This window comes from Copadichromis virginalis, linkage group LG14, assembly GCF_057382275.1.
Source record: "Copadichromis virginalis isolate Kocher_CV1m ecotype Utaka linkage group LG14, C_Virginalis_male_GT1.1, whole genome shotgun sequence".
NCBI classification, from domain to species: Eukaryota; Metazoa; Chordata; class Actinopteri; order Cichliformes; family Cichlidae; genus Copadichromis; species Copadichromis virginalis.
In genome coordinates this window covers 3,310,541-3,328,759 of record NC_140631.1, presented here as the reverse complement: position 1 = coordinate 3,328,759, position 18,219 = coordinate 3,310,541, and the positions used below count along the sequence as shown (strand labels likewise).

The 18,219-nt window shown below is 39.5% G+C and overlaps 2 protein-coding genes across 4 annotated transcripts in view; one reads left to right on the top strand and one right to left on the bottom strand.

Moving 5' to 3' along the window:
- Positions 1 to 1,334: 1,334 nt before the first annotated feature.
- LOC146693229 (uncharacterized) lies at positions 1,335 to 5,539 on the bottom strand. Its single transcript, XM_085429798.1, has 2 exons — positions 5,530 to 5,539; positions 1,335 to 2,119 (listed from the first exon to the last, which is right to left on the bottom strand). Exons 1-2 carry the CDS (start codon positions 5,537 to 5,539, stop codon positions 1,509 to 1,511), a joined length of 621 nt encoding a protein of 206 aa, XP_085285924.1. The 3' UTR covers positions 1,335 to 1,508.
- Positions 5,540 to 7,429: 1,890 nt separating this feature from the next.
- bcas3 (BCAS3 microtubule associated cell migration factor) overlaps positions 7,430 to 18,219 on the top strand; it is a 323,439-nt gene continuing 312,649 nt past the window's right edge. For all 3 annotated transcript variants that reach the window (XM_085479043.1, XM_085479042.1, XM_085479044.1), the window contains exons 1-5: positions 7,430 to 7,527; positions 11,111 to 11,203; positions 12,121 to 12,175; positions 12,489 to 12,564; positions 12,752 to 12,858. In XM_085479043.1, the coding sequence (XP_085335169.1) occupies positions 11,133 to 11,203; positions 12,121 to 12,175; positions 12,489 to 12,564; positions 12,752 to 12,858 (309 nt within the window). In that variant the 5' untranslated portion in view covers positions 7,430 to 7,527; positions 11,111 to 11,132. The remainder of the gene's footprint in view (positions 7,528 to 11,110; positions 11,204 to 12,120; positions 12,176 to 12,488; positions 12,565 to 12,751; positions 12,859 to 18,219) is intronic.

The window sequence follows — 18,219 nt, the reverse complement described above, 5'->3', positions numbered from 1 at the left end:
CTGCTGCTGGTTCTGCGGTCCAATAGTCGTACCTGGGCCACTCATAGACCAGGGCCTGCAGCTCCGGCCCCTGGAGGAAGACCGTCAAGCTGCAGCCGGCCAGCGTTGAGCTGCAGCTCCACAGATGGAGAAGCAGAGCGCTTGGAGGAGGATTTCTCTGGCAGGTCGTTGGTCTGTTCAGACTTCTGTTCTGTACATAGACACATAAAAAAACCAAACACTGATTTAAAAAGCCACCTCTTGACCCTGCTGTCCTACCTAGTTAGAGGCGAATCGCCAAACTTCCTTTTATCTCAAAGATTCTTGAAAAAATAATTTTTAAAAAGCTAACAGATAATTTTCAGAGGAATGGCTTATTTGAACAGTTTCAGTCAGATTTCAGAGCTCATCACAGCACAGAAACAGCTTTAGTGAAGGTTACACATCATCTTCTCATGGCCTCAGTGCAACGTTCAAAACTTTTGACCGTAATATTTTATTAAAGCAATTAGAGCATCCTGTAGGTATTGATTTCTGCAGTGGTTTGTATCATATTTATCTAAGGTTAATTATGGATGTGCTAGGACCAATTCTGTTTACAATTTAAATGCAGTATCATCAGAAGGCATAGCATACATTTTCACTGCTATGCAGAGGACACCCAACTTTATTTATCTATGAAGCCAGGTAACACACACCAATTAGTTAAACTGCAGGAATGTCTTAAAGACATAAAGACCTGGATGGCCTCTAATTTTCTGCTTCTAAATTCAGATCAAACTGAGGTTATTGTACTCGCCCTGAAAATCTTAGAAATATGGTATCTAACCAGACTCTTACTCTGGATGGCATTACCTTGGCCTCCAGTAACGCTGTGAGGAACCTTGGAGTCATTATTGACCAGGACATGTCCTTCAACGCACATATTAAACAAATATCTAGAACTGATTTCTTCCAATTCCAATCTTTGTGTAATATCTCTGAAATAAGAAATATCCTGTCTCAGAGTGACGCTGAAAAACTACTTCATGCATTTATTACTTCTAGGCTGGACTAGATGTTTTCTAATATTTTGGGACATCATTTTAGAGACAGAACATTACTTTTTACTTACCACATTGTTCATTCTCGCCAATGTCTGAGATGCAGAAGATGATAATTTACACTTTGCACTGTCTTCATGGATTATTGGTTCATTTTACGCAGATTACATAATAAAGTCAGTCTTGTAGTCCTTGCAGTCATATCAAACACACAGGCCAGCACCAAGAAATAAAGAAAAGTGCAAGACGCACTGAAAACGCTGACCTGTGTATCTCAATAAAAAAAAAAAACCTATATACATATGTACAGAAATAACTCCTCAGACTAGCTGCATCATGATGGTCTCTGTGTAAGATGGAGAGATGTTTCCAGCCTTTCCAGACACAGCGCAGACATGAGGAGTTAGAAAGTTTGCTCCAAAGCACGAGGAAACATCCATATGTAACATCCATGTTCCATATGTCCAGGAAAGGCTTCATTGCTGATCACAGCCAGAGACGTTTCCTTGGTGGAGTGGGGCTCCTGCTGCTGCTCTCCTCCTCTGCAGGCTTCCTCTTTGCACCCTGTGTAAACCTCTTCAGAAACTGGCAGAGCACCGACATGATTACTCTGCCGTCAGAGGTGTAGTCTGTAACTCTCCATCGATTTGTCATTTCCCTTTCCTCTGTGCAATACACAGTGGAAATGACTCTGGTGATGGTGTCGCCGTCGACATCCAGGGTGCAGACGCAGTTCCTCTGATCTGCCTTGAGGACAGAAAGATCTGCCTTCTCTGGAAGCAGAGGTGTGAGGAACCATGAATGGAGGTGGGACCCTGCAGGCAGCACCATTAAACCAGCTGGTGAGTTGGTAGGAGGAGATGGAGTGGTGTTCTCCAACTGGCTCTCTGGCACATGGGTGAAAGGTGTCGTCAGCAGCAGTTTGTTAAAGAATCCCCTGAAGGCAATATAAGGAAACGCCTTCGTCCCCGTAACCAGGTTGTGGTTTAACGAGAGGACCAGATTTTTCATAGAGTCCACATGGCTGGGGCTCAAAGGACAGTTCCTCAGGTTGGAGATTAACATCTGGCGTACGCTGACAGGACTCACCAGCTCAGCTACGAGAAAACAAAAAGATCATCTGTGTTAATCGTGACATAATCAGACAAATTACAGATTTAAATGTCAAAACATGGCTTTATATCATCATATGCTATTTCTACACACAGACAATGAGAGGCCCGCAGCAGAACTCACTCTTTATGAAAGATTGGTAGAAGGTGAGAAAAATGGTTTTGCACTGTAAATGACTAAATTTCATGTTTTAAACCAAAGATCACAGCACCAAACTCTGCTTGTTAGCATGTTTAAACAGTAAAAATGTCCTGCTGATAGAATTCATTTGCAAATTCACATTTTAGCTGCATGTAAATTAAAAATGTACAGCTCATAGTAAAGAATAACTTTGTGTGTTCTTGGTGACTGTGAACAACATTTCATGATAAATGAATGTCATCCATAATATTTGTGAATTATGGACACATTGTCAGTAAGGCTGCATAGAGTTTCAGTGATGTTTAATAATGAATTCATGTTCAGCACTTATTCTTATTTTATTTAAGCATCAGTCTGTTGGAAATAAAACAGCTAAAGTCAGGTGAGAAACCTCCAACCTGCTTATTGCATGCACACAGTTTCAATTTCTCACCGAGCACATAACATACATCTGGACACCTGTACAGACACGGCAATACACAATGCACTCACATAAATATGATATACTTTTTTTTTTTTTTTGCCTGTCCCGTTTGGCTCTTTTGCCATCAGAATTGTTGTCTAAAGGCAAAGAAAGATGCCCAACGGATTTACTTTACCAAATTGACCATCCCAGCCTTGCCGTAATGGTCCATTTGATTCACCTTTTATTGTTTATTTTATTTTCACTTACTGAATACGGGACAGACTTGACTGGGGGAAAGAAGGGGAGAAAGAAAGAGGGAAAGAGAAACAGCTGAGAAGAGGGACGGGGGAGAAGGGCAAAAAACAAAAACCAACAGAATGAGCAGAAAAAAAAAGAAAAAAATGCATATATCAATCACCTGGATCACCTGCTGAGAAAGAAAAAAGAAAACAAGCAGAAGAGAACAAGAGTAATAGAATAAACAACATCACAATGATATATGGGAATATGACAGTAAATACTAAATATTAAACATTATTGTGCAGCACATAAGATCAACAGAACACAGTGTGCTTTGAGGTAGGAGCCAAAAAGGGTGTAGTTTGTGGGTGTGATCACCTGTGTGTACACCTGTGAGCATGGACGCGCTTGTTTTTTTTTAAAAGGTTCCTTCATGTAATGATCTGCTAGAGCAGGGCTGCCCAATCCCGGTCCTCGAGAGCTACCGTCCTGCAGCTTTTAGATGCATCCCTACTCCAACACAGCTGATTCAAATGGTTTGATTACCTCTTCAGCATGCCATCGTGTTTGGCAAAGGCCTGATAACAAGCCATTCATTTGATTCAGCTGTGTTGGAGTAGGGATGCATCTAAAAGCTGCAGGACGGTAGCTCTCGAGGACCGGGATTGGGCACCCCTGTGCTAGAGGGTGTGGGGGGGCCACAGCCCCGTCCTCCAGGGCATGAAGCAGGTATGGAGGAGATCAAAACTCCAGACATCCAGAGGCCCTCAGAATACAAGAGACCAAGGAAGACCAACAGAGGGGCAGCTGCGCCACTGTCCCAGAAAGAGCTGAGGAGAGTCCCAGATGAGGGCTCACTCAGCAGCCGTGGAGCAGAAGCCAGGGGGAGTTGCAGTGACGCGCCCGTGAGCTCCGCCGGCAGCCAGCCGTGCCTGAGTGACCGAGCCCCAGGCCGAGAGGCCGGGGGCACCCCACCTCCGAAGGGGCCCGAGCGAGCCCCAGGCTCCAGGCCCTGATAAGCGGCCGCCAAGGAGTGAGCCGGTGTGTACCTGGACGCCCACCCCCGGACACAAAGAACCACCAACGCACCGATGTCTGAGGGAGTCCGCCACTGGAAGGGGAAGTGGTGGTAGGGGGGAGATAGGCCTCCAAACCTTCTTTGTGTGCACTCAAATGGAGTCATGTCAACTAGCGCCACCTGTGGCCAAGTGCCATAGTCTACAGCCAGGTTAACTTGTGACACAGATCTGCACCACGTTTGAATTCCTGTTTCATGCTCAGTGTATTTGTAACTTTCAATGTTGTCTGTTTGTGCATCTTGCAAATAAACCTTTGAACCTAATGAAATGATAGTATGTGTTTAATTTTGGCCTGCATCAGTGGGAAATGCCAAGTTATATACGTAAAGTTATAGAAATCAGCACTCCCGTTGTTCATCATGATCTTAGTAACTTTTTTCCATAACAAAGAAATAGGTCTTGAACAAATATATGACACATGAATATTTCACTAGTGTTGTAACGTCACATCCTGTTAGCTTTTCTCTGGAAATTATCATTTTATAATTAATAATGCCTCATAATGGTAATTCATCAACATGGCTGGAGAGAGTTGATTCAGTTAAAGGACTAGATGTTACAGTCCCTGATAATGCATTGCTTTAGATGGAGAGACTCTTGAGTGATGGCTGTTATGAGGAAAGGCAGCCCAGAAACTTTGTCAGCAGCACGCACCATTGTGTGCCTCAACTTTCGGTCTTTTACCCAGGCTAATCTGCCATTTTCCTTCCTTGGTTAGGTTTAGGAATTAGAGATCGATCTAGATTACCATTTTAAATTTGTGACACATCATTAGTTGTGGACTTTGGATTCATCAGGTGTTTCGGCCGTTATCACCAGACACCCTCATCCAAGGAGGCCCTGCCAGGGTTGATCAGGCCCTGGAGTGTGTCGCCGGTTTATGTTAAAATTTTTCTCTTCTTCTTTCTTCTGTTTAGTTTCCTACATTTTCTTTCTATATGTTCACTGCAACTGAGAAAAAATAATAATTACCTCTTTAGCATTTACAGAGCCTAACTTCTTCAAAGGGATAGAAAAGGTGATAGAGAGAAGTAAGACAAAAGGGACAAGATAGGAGAGAGAAGAGCCGGAAGGGGGGCACCCGGTCTGGCTTCCCACACCACCTTATATACAGTCTGTTTAAGTGTGATTAATTTAACAAACACTTGCAGCAGCATCTGCAGCAGTTACACAGTGATTAGTAATAAACAGAGCCAGTGTGATTGAGTCGAGAGAGTGAGTGGATTTAAGAAAGTGGGTGACTCAAGTGTGTCAGTTGGTTTGTTTTTGTTTTTTTATTGTTGAGATGAGCTAGAATTTTTTTTGTTTGTTTGTTTTAAAGTTAATTTAATTTTCAAAACTTGCACATGATCTTCAATTTGTAGCAGATCTACTGACTATCACATAGCAGCTGGAGCAGTCTCAAATGGAGTTCAGTCCACTACTGCCGCCTGTGGCCAAGTGCTATAACCCACTACTAGATTGACTTGTGACACATCTGCAGTAGAGGCTAAGGGGCTCCACTTACACCTGGAGCATTCAAACCTACCCACAAACATGTTGAAAGGCGCAATGTGGATTGTCAAGACTGAAACCAGTCATTAAGCAAAGACAACAGGGATCTTTTTTCTGCTTATTTAGTATGCACAACATTTGTAGTCGCCTTCTGCACAGGGGAAGTCCCAGCAACACTGTGTACAGCCCTGTGTACAGTCCCAGCAACACTCCAGCACATCTTGGTTGGTTGTAGGACTAGCCTTACTCAGGGCAGATACACATAGAGACACAATCAGGTCCTCAGGTGTCTAGCCGAGAAAGCTGAGTGCAAGAGAAAATCCATTGACGCTCAACCTTTTGCGAACCAAGAGAAGTGTCAGTTTTCATCAGCATTTGTCCTGGAGGGGGACAAGCCGAGGACTAGCCCTTCCGCCCTGGACCTGGGCCCGCTGAAGGTCGCCAGGGATTGGCAGATGCGAGTGGACTTGGATCAGACGCTAATCTTTTCCACAGAGATCGTAACAACTACTCTGCCACCAGACCTCGTCCTTTGGGCTTACTAAAAACTTGCCACTGAGCTGAAATCTTTGGGAAATCTTTTTGTAGCCTAAGCCTGCTTTAAATTTCTCAATAACTTTATCCCTGACCTGTCAGGTGTCTAAATCCAATCGAGAATCTGTGGCAAGATCTGAAAACTGCTGTTCACAAACGCTGTCCATCTAATCTGACTGAGCTGGAGCTGTTTTACAAAGAAGAATGGGCAAGGATTTCAGTCTGTAGATGTGCAAAGCTGGTAGAGACAGACCCTAAAAGACTGGCAGCTGGAACTGCAGCAAAAGGTGGTTCTACAAAGTATTGACTCAGGGGGCTGAATAATTACGCACACCCCACTTTGCAGTTATTTATTTGTAAAAAATGTTTGGAATCATGTCTGATTGTCGTTCCACTTCTCACGTGTGCACCACTTTGTGTTGGTCTTTCACGTGGAATTCCAATGAAACTGATTCATGTTTGTGGCTGTAATGTGACAAAATGTGGAAAAGTTCAAGGGGGCCGAATACTTTTGCAAGCCACTGTATATAACAGTGATGTACTGTTAGTTGCTAATTGTGAGAGGGAAGGATTCTTTAAAAAATATAATAAATGTTCTTCCTAATATTATTATTCTTCCTGTTAATAATAATAATAATAATAATAATAATAATAATAATAGATTAATATTAACAAAATAAAACACAATGAAATTATTGACAAGTTGTACATAAATGATCAAACTCAATAATAAATATTTGGCTGAAAATGTTTCCCATCAGTGTTGTATGGATCAATATTGTTTAAGGCAGAGGGCATTTTAAATACTTTAGATTCAGTTAGCTGTCCACCATCAGATTTCTACAAAATGATACATATGTATCATTTGTGCATGTCAGGACCACATACCTTTGGGGAAAAAAAGATTATTTTAAATATAACAATAATAAATAAAATCACATCTCCATATTGACATGATATATACAAAGTAAGTAACAATTAAAGCCACAAAACCTATGTTGTTATCACAATAAACAAACGGGGATTTCTCTAAGCGTGTGGATCATAATCACTGATAGTCTGGTCTAATGTGCAGCTTTGTTTAGAATTGTGCAAAGCTTGTTTCTGAAACCTCAATACAATTCGTGCACAGCTGCTTCAAATTATTTAGTGTTTCACGAAGCGTTACTTTCACTAGACTATCACTAGTCCTAAGTATTTTGATTGCTTAACTACAGACACTTCAAGTCTCTTATTATGATGTAAATTAAAGACACTTGGAGGTTAACAATGACTATTAAGTTGTAAAAGCTTTATTTGTAATGCGACGTAATCGTTGTGTCCGCCTTTGCTGTTGTTTGGTTGGTTTGACGAGAACGTATCCGTGATCTGATTGGCTTTCAATGACACAACACAGTTCCGCAAATCTAGTCTGTTTGTGTTTTGACTGTTTTTTGCAGAGAGCTTCAGAGCACCACGAAGTGTATACACAAGGAGACTGTCAGCGTTCAGCTCCTCGGTTCGTAACTATAGCTGCTAGCTATAAAACATAATGCTTTATTGAAACATGACAAATGTATCTCCAGCTGTTGGGTTTTAACTCTATTCTTCTAACACTATGAGGGACTTTTATCAGCTAATGCTAGCTAGCTATGTTAGCCGTATGTTATCTAGTGAGATAACTTTCGCGTTAGCCAATGGCTGTGTTGTGTTCCCTTGACAGCTGTTACAATTGTCACCCGAATGGGTCCGCTAGCTGCTAGTGGTACTAGCTCGCAGAATAAGAGTTTCGTGTATGTAACGGAGGCTAGGAATGTCAAGCTTCTCAGGCATGTTGTTTACTGTATGTAGCTTTGTCTCTACCGCCACACAAGCTTTTGCCCTGTGTGATTATAACGGTTTTCGACTGGTCTTATTAGCCCCGGTAGTTGCTTGGGAATGCTTCCAAAGACAAAAGAAGGATAACTGAATGTGGTTTACTAAGTGGCTAAATGCATAAAGACCCTGTGTCATTAGTTTATAGGGATGCTTCATTTCGCCAAGCCAGTTTTTGTTAGTGTCGAGGCACTGGTATTAGCATGTGTAGTATACATAGTTTGCAGTCTAAATAAATTGTCAGACCTAGAATGTATTTGTCTTACTAGGGGCATAGCAAACAGCTGCTTCAGTATTATCGTGGCATATAGCTGCCCCGGCTCTCTGGTTCAAATTCATGGTGGCAGCTGTATCCATTGGCCCCATGTCCAGCTCCTCAGATCCTGTTGGTGCTCAGAGGTTAGCTTTGAAATATAAATCCACAGCTGGAATTATATAATCACAGAATATAATTCTGTGGAATAATTCCACAGCTTGTTTAGGCTGTGTGGAAGAGTGTGTGTCCTATTTTTTTACCAGCTGATTTGGACTATCCACGGGAATTCATGGTAGGATCTATAAATGTTAGCTGTCTTATAAAGACCATGTTATACCTTTTGCCGAAGTGTACTAGGTATAAGACAACACCTTAAAATCCTCATACTTCTGTTCTGTAAGTTTACTGTCAGAACACTGTCAGATCTTACTGTCTGTGCTCTCCCAGAAGCTCAGATTTTGCAACAACCCCATTTATACTCTGGGTTTTATTGGTGTTTTTATCTTAGATTCACTGATTACAGGTTTTTTAACAAATACGTCTGTGATGCTTGGTGTATTTACTTTAGTCACACTGAATTTCTGCTTTCAGTGCTGGATTTTCCAACTACCCTTCTGAAAGAATTTGTTTTTTTATTGTTATAAGCTGAAGCCTGTTTTAGTTTTCTGTGTGAACAAAATGCGGTAATTTTGCAAAACATGCCATAAAACTAAGGCCACTAAAGGTAGCAGTACCAGGAATTTATTCCACTGCAAAATTAAGACTGTTTTAAACTCCACATGTCAGCGTCTCTCCACACACCAAAAAAAAAAAAGGTTTGAGGTCATCAATTTTTTTATATGTTGGAAGCACAAAAGAGCACCCTTTTAATTTCTAGTCTTGACCACAGAGAGAGACATACTGTGACAGTATTGTTGTTTGTGAGAAACCTCTTTGTGCAACTGATGGTTAAAAAAAATGGCTAAAATAAAACATTTCTATTCATTCTGATTTTTTTGTAATATACATGGAACGGTCGATTTGAGTAGTAAACCAGTGCGATTTTAGGCACTATATGCTCACAAATAACATTTGTTTTCTGAGGTTTTTTAAACATATTGCGATATGTAGTGTATGGTGATGTAGCCAAAAAATATTGCGATATTAGATTCTCCTCATATCGCACAGCCCTACCTCCTGGTAGGACATGTGGAACACCTTACCTAGAAGGTGACAGCCTTAGCCTTTGTTGGTGATGACAGTTTCAAGACACCTCCTGTCTGGAGAAACTTGCATTGCTCAAGTGTGATTTTGGCATTTAGACAGTCTTCAAATTCCAAAGGTTCCTTGGGCCCCGTCTATGATCTCTCAGCTTCTTTCCATAGATTTGGATTCAGATTCAGGTCTGGGCATTCTAGCAGCTTTATTTCTTTCTCTGAAACCAATTGAGAGTTTCCTTGACTGTGTGTTTGGGATCATTGTCTTTCTTAAACTTTCACCCTTATTTTATCTTTATCATCCTGGTAAATGGCTGCAGAATTTTATCAAGAATGTCTTGGCACATTTTTCCATTCATCCTTACTTCAGTTGTATGAATCGTGCCAGTGATGTATGCTTAAAAACAGCTGCACCTCCCTTTTTTCATGTGTTCAAAACTTGAAAAACGATGTGTTTTCACATTATCACACTAATTTATGAACAACTATAGTTTGATTTCTTTGCATGTATGGATTTGATGGGTTGTTAACAACATCTTGTAAGAATTTCATGTCAATGGCACCTTTGAAATTGGTGACGGGTTCAATACTTATTTTACCCGCTATATGTCCAGGTACTAGTTTACCATTAACTTGTTGTAGTATATGAGCTGGTATACTTACTATATCAATTCATATACTACTTCCTCTCTGTGTTAAGTCCCAGGGATGCATGTCTACATTAGCCCGGGTGGTCTTAGAAACTCTTGCAGTGTCATTTGTTCATCAATAGGGGTTCTCTGCAGTCAATACTGCTTTGAAAAGATCTTGGAGGGTGTGGTATGCCTTTATCTCCTTGAATCATAAGCTGACAGTAAAAAGTGGTTCTTGTCTATATGACAATTCAAGTTTGAATTTAGCAGAAAAATAGCTTGGTTGGTGTTGTTGCCTAACAACAAGAATGTTTATAGTTTAAGCCATGTAATTTCCCCCCACCATAATGTGTCGCATGTATAAAAATAATGATCATAATTAAAAAGCTTTAATCTTGAAAATAAAATGGTTTGGTACTGAATGAGTGGCGCAATGATCATCAACTTTTAAACTATTTATAACACCTGCATGAAATGTAATGCATAAATAATACAACAAAATGCTGTGCTCAGTTCCAAACCAAATGTAACAGGAAACAGGAAAACATTTGCACATGTCGAGGAGCGTGTCAGGTTACATTTCACTGTGTGTTATACTTGTATAACTATGCATGTGACAAATAAAGAACCTTGAACCTTGAAAAACACTGATGTTGTTGTTTTTTTGTTTTTGATCCTAATAAAGTGTAGTTTTAGAAAACACTCATTTCTGGTTGGGGAAATTTCAATTGGCTGTCGCAGCCATCAGTCTACTGTTCACCCAAACATTGTAGACATTTAAAAGTACATTTGCATGATTCACTGTCTTTTTATTGTTTTGGTAGGATAAATAAGCCCAGTGCCTTTTGGCTATGGTTTCATTGTTGTTGTTACTAGACTTTGTTGTTCTGATCTTTGTAATTTGAAAATGCTTTTTGAACTAAGCAAAGAAGCAAAAAACTAACCTTGGATATTTATTTAGGAATCAATATTCTACAATCAACATTCTGCTGGATTTTACCATCTAGATTAAAAACCTAAATCTACTTCCTTTTTTCGGACATTGTAACTGCTTATTTCATGTCAGTGTATACATTCAACATTCGGTTTGTTTGTCAGGTCAAGTTAGTCCAGCTTGCTAAATGTCTCTTTTTATCTTTTCAGAATATCAAACCAAAAGGACAAAATGGCCTCGGACTCTCCGCGCAGACCGAGTCGTTGTGCTGGGGGGGTTTTGGTGCGAGCACAAGCTGCTACGTAAGGACACATCTTTGTCATCTATGAGTAAACACATGCACTGTATTTCTAAATACCAAGGATAAGAAATAGTGTACTTGATGAAATTGGATGTTCGATGATTCATGTGATCTCATGAATTGAGCCTCCTTTAAGTGTTTTTACACAGTAGTGTACAAAATCTTAAGCCACCCCTCATTACTTGATATTTTGCTATTAAAATGGATGCAGCGATTTATTGAAACATGTGCAAACATATATGGCACAAACAAACTTTGTACAATTCTCACAAGCTTGATAGTCAATATTTGGTATGAGCACTTTTATTTAAGGATATTCCAAAGCACTTCTTTGTTCACTCACTCCTTTTGTTTCTTTTTCTGACAAGATGATCCAACATTACTTCAATTATTTTGAGGTCCAGCCAAGATTTGCTACACCACTGGTCAAATGCAGTTCCAAACTATGGAAGAGCCTCCATTGTGTTTTACAGATGACTGTGATACACTGTTCTTTGCCTTTAACGTATCAAGAATTTTAAATTTGGATTATTCACTCAGTAGTTGATTTAACTAACACATCTGTGTTGCTGTTGATTTTTGGTCCAGTTTTTGTGTAGTCTGGCATACTCCAGCCTTTTCCATTTTTTCAAGTACACACTCCGCATCATGCCGAGATCATGTTTTCAGCTCAAAGCTCTTTGGAAAAACACTGAAAGACCCCTAGAAAGACAGGCGAACTACTGCTCAAGAACACTTCAAAAATTACAAAAAGTCCAGCTCTTTGAAAGCAAAATGTAAAGAAATGAGGGGCTATTCTTGACTCTACATCCATTTGATACTTACTTTTGCTTTGCTCATGTAAAACCCTATGCATTAATGTTAGGGTGTAATTCCAATGCATTCTGCACATTTGTTATGAGCTTTTTGTTTTTACAGGGAGCAGTCTTACATGGAGAGTGTTGTGACCTTTCTGCAGGATGTAGTACCTCAGGTAACTTTCCTCTTTTTTTTTTTAATTCAGTTTTTTTACTGAATAGACAACAACATTATTAGCAATTAGCATACAACATTGAAAAACCACACTGAAAACAAATTCTAAATATTTTCACAGCCTGTCCCTAATTTTATCAGTTTTATTGATACTCGATGTACATTGGTTAGAAACCAGAAAGGCAACAGGGAGGGCCTGGTTGAAAATGCAAATGCAAATACAGTGTTGCAGATAGGTCTTGCATCCTTTAGTATTATTCCTCAGTGTTGTTCATGTTTTTGCTGCGTCTGTTTTGCCTTCTTTCTTTCTACAGGCATATACTGGGGCTCCACCCACTGATGAGAAAGAGAAAATCATTTGGGTTCGATTTGAGAAAGCTGACATTAATGGTATGAAGTCATGACTCAAATATTGAAAAGCCGTAGTCATCCTCTGTGTATACACTGATCTACTAATTTAAAACTTTAAAAAGTCTATAATACGTTATGCCTTTCCAACAATGTATTGTAACAGTGTTACAAGTTTTAACTTTACTGTTATTTACTATTGCTCATTACACATTTTCTGTTTGCAAAGACACTGCACGCAACCCAGAGTTTATGGAGATGCACAGTGGCACTACTGACCCTCCACTCTGCCTCATGATTGGCTATACTGATGGAATGCAGATCTGGAGCGTATCTGTAAGTTGCATCTAATTGGTCCTTTTTTTTGCTTGATCCTTTTCTGCCTTAACTTTTCAGAGCTGTGATCACTTCAGTTTGTTTTCAGTGTAAGCAGTTAGTTCACTGCTGAGCAAGTTTTTTAAACCTTTCTAAAGAAAGTGAAGCTTTTCAAATTACAAAGTGTAGATAACTCATCTATAAATATGTCTGTGTGATTTTCTGTGACTCATTAGTGATACTCCTTTTTTGGCAATATTGGTTGATGAAACTCTCAATCTGAAAGATTAAAATAAACACAGCTTTTACTATGTCAGCAGTCAGCATTTGTTAAGCTTGTGCAGTTGGAGGAAATAAACTGTGCACTTACTGGGCTCAGAACTCAAATGTTGGCTACGAACATTTGCTACTCTTGGACCTGACAGGATCTGACTAAAAAATGCATATTAATTTGTAACTTGCTATAGCCAAAATACTTGCTGGCAGTTCATTGAATGAAATGCTGGCTTGTTAAAATTTAAGTACCAATGGTGTCCATTTATTCTACTGTAATGTGCTGTCATGATAGCTGTGTTGGAAAACGTTTCTTTTTTTTCCAGAGTGTTTGCTAGTGGTTATCTAGTAATTAGTTATTAGTTATCTTGCTAATTGAATTAATTGAAATTCTCAAGAAAATGTTTTGAATATTTTATATCTTTATGGTTGAAAAAATAATGAAACTGTACACAACTATAGTCACATACTTTGAAATGCACACAAGAAGCAAGAATGAAATAAAATCACTCAAGTAGGTTCGAAGATATTAAGAAGTAATATTGCAAATGAAGCTTACTAAAATAAACAACTCAATATGTTCTTATGAACCCCTGTGGCTAACCTGGATCTAACCTAATCATCACTTCATGCTTTAAAGTCAAGAATGTGTTGCAGTGTAGGTCCGTGTCCACTAGCCGGCGATGTTGACCATGTTATGGGTTCTTTGATACAGATAGCAGCACTTCTTACAGCTCGTATCATGTCTGAGTACTATGTTAGGCATGTCCACCTTTTTGTGAGTAAAGGCTACGGAGAAAATGGAAAAAAAGAGTAGAAACTCACACAGCAGTGGCAGTGATTGTCCCACATCTTCACGGGCAAGTGTGGCCACTTCAAGAATTCTCTTTGCAGTACAGAATAGATTGCAAAAGAGATTCAACACCTAATGCTCCTTTTAATGTTGTTCTTTCAGTGTCTGTGTTTATCACAGGTTTAAAAAGCCTGGCACTGACCCGTGCCTTCCTTCAGGGTCGAGTCTTTTTAACGGTGTGGGAATCAGTCCATTACAGCTGTTAGCTACTGCTGAAACTCTCCTACATGTCCATCAAAATTCATGTAATCACATTATCACGATATGTATCAAGACTGTACAAACCTATGATTTATTTTTAAAGCAACAAAATTTACTTTCATAGCTGGATGATATAAAAATACACATGGTACTGACACATAAGACTAGTGAGGAAATTGTGATTGTGCAGTTCAGTTAATGAAGGATACATAATTGCAATATTAAGCAAGTACTAATCATAATAATATGACTTTAACCATCTTAACAATTATCAAATAATATTATTAATATTATGATAAAAAAAAATTAATGAGTATATTAATTAATGATGTTTTAAGAAAAATGTAGTTGGTTCTATTGTGTGTCCAGGATAATTTATAAATGTATTGTGAGTGATACCTGCAGTTCTGCCACACTGCAATGTCATGTTGAATGTAGCCACAAGGTGGAGACCTATTGATAGGCTGCCATGTTATGACATGCTACTGATTGACAAGATATGGATTAATGTGACCTCTGTTATCTGTAGCACGGCTCTGTGCCACAGATAATAATTATCTGTGGCAAAACGAGTCAAAGTAAAATGTTGTTTAGGGCAAAAGTGTTCTGTTTGGCTCGTATTTCTTTTTACATAATGTTGGTGAAAAAGTAGTTCCTGTCTTCAAATATGTTTTTGTAACTTGGACAGTGTTAAACCTCGTAGAGCCCTCACCCAGAGTGGGCAAGTTATTTAGTCTTTATAAAAAACGACTTCTTCAAAGTCAGACTTGGAAAATCATTAGAAGATTTTGTCAGCTTTGTAACTTAACAAATTATCCACAACACTGCGAAGGCTTCGCTCACCAAGTATCGCCTTTCATGTGGAGGCTGTCACAGAAATATGCAAACTTCACATACATCCTGTGAGATCTAAACACACCGAAGTCCTTAATCAGTCTCTTTATAAACATCCACAGGCCACGGCTAAAAAGACACACTCTTACTTTATTCATGATCACACACGTTGACCAGAATGATGTGGCAAATCTCGTGTTGTGAGCAGACTTTCTGTTGCATTGTGGAGGAAAGGATTACAGCTGTTTTAGCAATGCTACACACACCCGGTAAAATAGCCTTTTCTGCCTTTCTGTTGCAACTGACACCAATTCTGCAGCAAAGGCTGGCCTGTTATTGCACACTTTCCTTTTCTATTGTTTTCCTTTTAAGTTTTCAGAGTTTCCAGGATGTTTATGGGTTATGTTTTTTTCACAGGCTTTTTAAGTAAGCACCTAAGGTGCCTTGCTCTCTGGCTTTTGAGTGGCCGTGAAGTGTTTGTGACAGTTGCTAAGCCAACACCCTCTGTAATGGCTCACCAGAGTACGAACACACATTTACACACATGCTTTCACAGACTCATGAGGCGGGGACTCTGACTGGTTGTATGGATACTGACAGAGGTGTTCAGGTGATGTAGATTACAGTCACCTCTCACTGGAGAGGTGTCACCGAGCACTGCGTGATAAGAGGCAGACTGTCATAGACTAATTGTCTGCGATTGTGTTGATGAAATGCTAAAGTAAAATGCCTGTTCGGAGTGTGAGTCGATGTGTCGAGGAGTTGGAGCCATCTTACAAAAAGGGTCAAAAACCCTCTCCTTTATAATTCAGAAATATTAATACATGGATGGGCATGGGGAGTTTTTGTAATCCAGACACTGATATGCAAGTTACACAGAAGGAGAGAGCTAATACAATCTGTTTAATCTGCCATAGCTGTGCAGGGTTATTTATGTTTAATCAGTTTGAATTTATGTGCCTTCCCAAGGCTAATCATTGTCCGCTAATCCTGTTTATTAGAGCCTACTAAAATAGCATTTATTAGACTAACACTAAAATTCAAGTGTTAATCTTCATTTGAGAACTCTGATGTAGGTGTGCTTATTTTTTTTTCCCTCCACAAACTCAAACCATGAACCAATTTCATAAATAACTAAACATTTGTTATGTGTAGTTATTTATTTGGTCAACTACTCTCTGCTTTGATGATTGTGTTTGTGGTGTTCCACACACAAGGGAAGTCGCAGAGTGGACAAACTATGCAACATCAGCACTCATCTCTCCCATTACTTTTTAATTTTCATTTGTCGGGCATTGTAAATGCTGACACTGATAGATAAGCAACCGATAATATTGGCCTGTTTTAAACTGTCTCCCCCCCCAGTGACTATATAATATGTAAATCTACAGTAAAAAAAAACCCCAACAACTTTATTTTAAAATACATAGCACATAGTGGTGGGACTCTCAGATTGTTGCACATGAGCACTGAAGCAAAGTGCTTTCCTCCACAAGTCTCATTCACCCAATCACACAAACGTTCATGCAGTGCTTTTAACTATACTTAAGCGCATTTAAACATACACCCTCACACCCCTATGAATGCATCAAATGCAACTTAAAGTTCAGTTGCAATCCACTGACCTTCCGACTAGAGATCACCCACTCACCATCTGGAGCACAGCCACCCCAATTTTAAATCAGTTTTGACAGTTGAAAATTTTAAAAGCATACCGAGCATACATACAGAAATATTCATCAGGACTTCCGAATGGAAAAGTGGTGTGTAATAGAGACCAAGGGTTCCATTACCCTTACCTGTATTTTTATTCGCTTGAGGATTTGTATTTTAAAACCAACATAAAAAAGAAATATATGTATAGTTTGGTGATTCTTTATCAGGTTTGACGTTTCAGTTAGTATTTAAGTGACTGTTTGTGGACAGTGAAGGGACAGAGGGGGACTGGCCATCCTACCTGTGTCACGAAAAAGGACCTGAGTAAACCTAAATTCCTTGCACATGTATTTGTGTGTTAGTAAGTGTCTTAGCAGTGGGCACCTTTTCCTGGTTGCTTCCTTTGCAAGATGTGGAGTGAAAGAGTAAAAGCAGCTCAGTGACCTGCTTATGAGCTCCTGGAGTAAACCAATGGGCCAGGTGGGGGGTGTTTTGGTTAAGGTGTTTCTAATTTATATATAATTGATTGACGTGTATATGTTATTGAATTATTTATAGGACTTTGTATGAATAGAAATATGTCTTCCGTGTGTTGTATTGTGGTTTGATATTTGCTTATGTGGACGTTTGTTTTCTCGTTTGGTTTGCTAACCCCAGACTTGGGTAATTCCCGATGCTCACCTGAATGGGTAGAGTATAAAAGGAAGCCAGTTTAGAGTGGTTGGTTTTTGGTTTGTGTTGGTGTGTAACCAATAATAAAGCCCACCAGTTGATGGATAGATTTTATTCCAGCCTCGTGTCATCTTGTTTGAACCTACACATGACCGTCAGCCGAGCTGACACGGTGTGAAGTTATGAACCTGCATTCAATCCATCTACCTTTCTTCTGTGAGCTCTCTTTCAGTCCTGGTTATATGTAGTTCTCTTCTATTATTATGGTGTTGTGCTACAATATGCAGCAATATGGTGCTAAATCAGTGAAGAGGAAGACTATTGCTTATAATAAATTTGAATAATGCTATATTTCAAATGCTTAAATATGGTTTAGCTGAATTTTCCTGAGAAGGAAAGACACTCAGCATATTTATTAGGGTTTAAGGATGCACACATTTTGATGAGCAGCACTTAATGTAAACTTTTAAATTTTCAACAGCATTCCTAAAGGTGCTTTATATTCTGCTATGTTGGAAAGTATTATTGGAGTTGCACAGATGTGCTCTCCAAACTGGTGATCCTTACTCAGCATCGTTGGTGTCGATAGACAGATGACTGAGGGTTCAGATCTGGTCCGTACATTATGAAGAGAAAACAGAGTGGCACATTTCAATTTGCGTTGCAGATCTGCATCATAAGCAGTTCACCAATCTGTGCGTTTATCACCTCAGTGGTGTGTGTTATGGGAGAGCAAGCACCTGCTACTGTCAGGCACCTCCTCGCTCCAAACCCCCAATATGTCCAGCGCTGTATTCGTGCGAGTATCCACTTGTGAATATGGCCCAGATATCTGTTCACAGCTTAAGGCATTACATTTGAGAGATTAAAACAGAAGAGCAGACACTGTGATT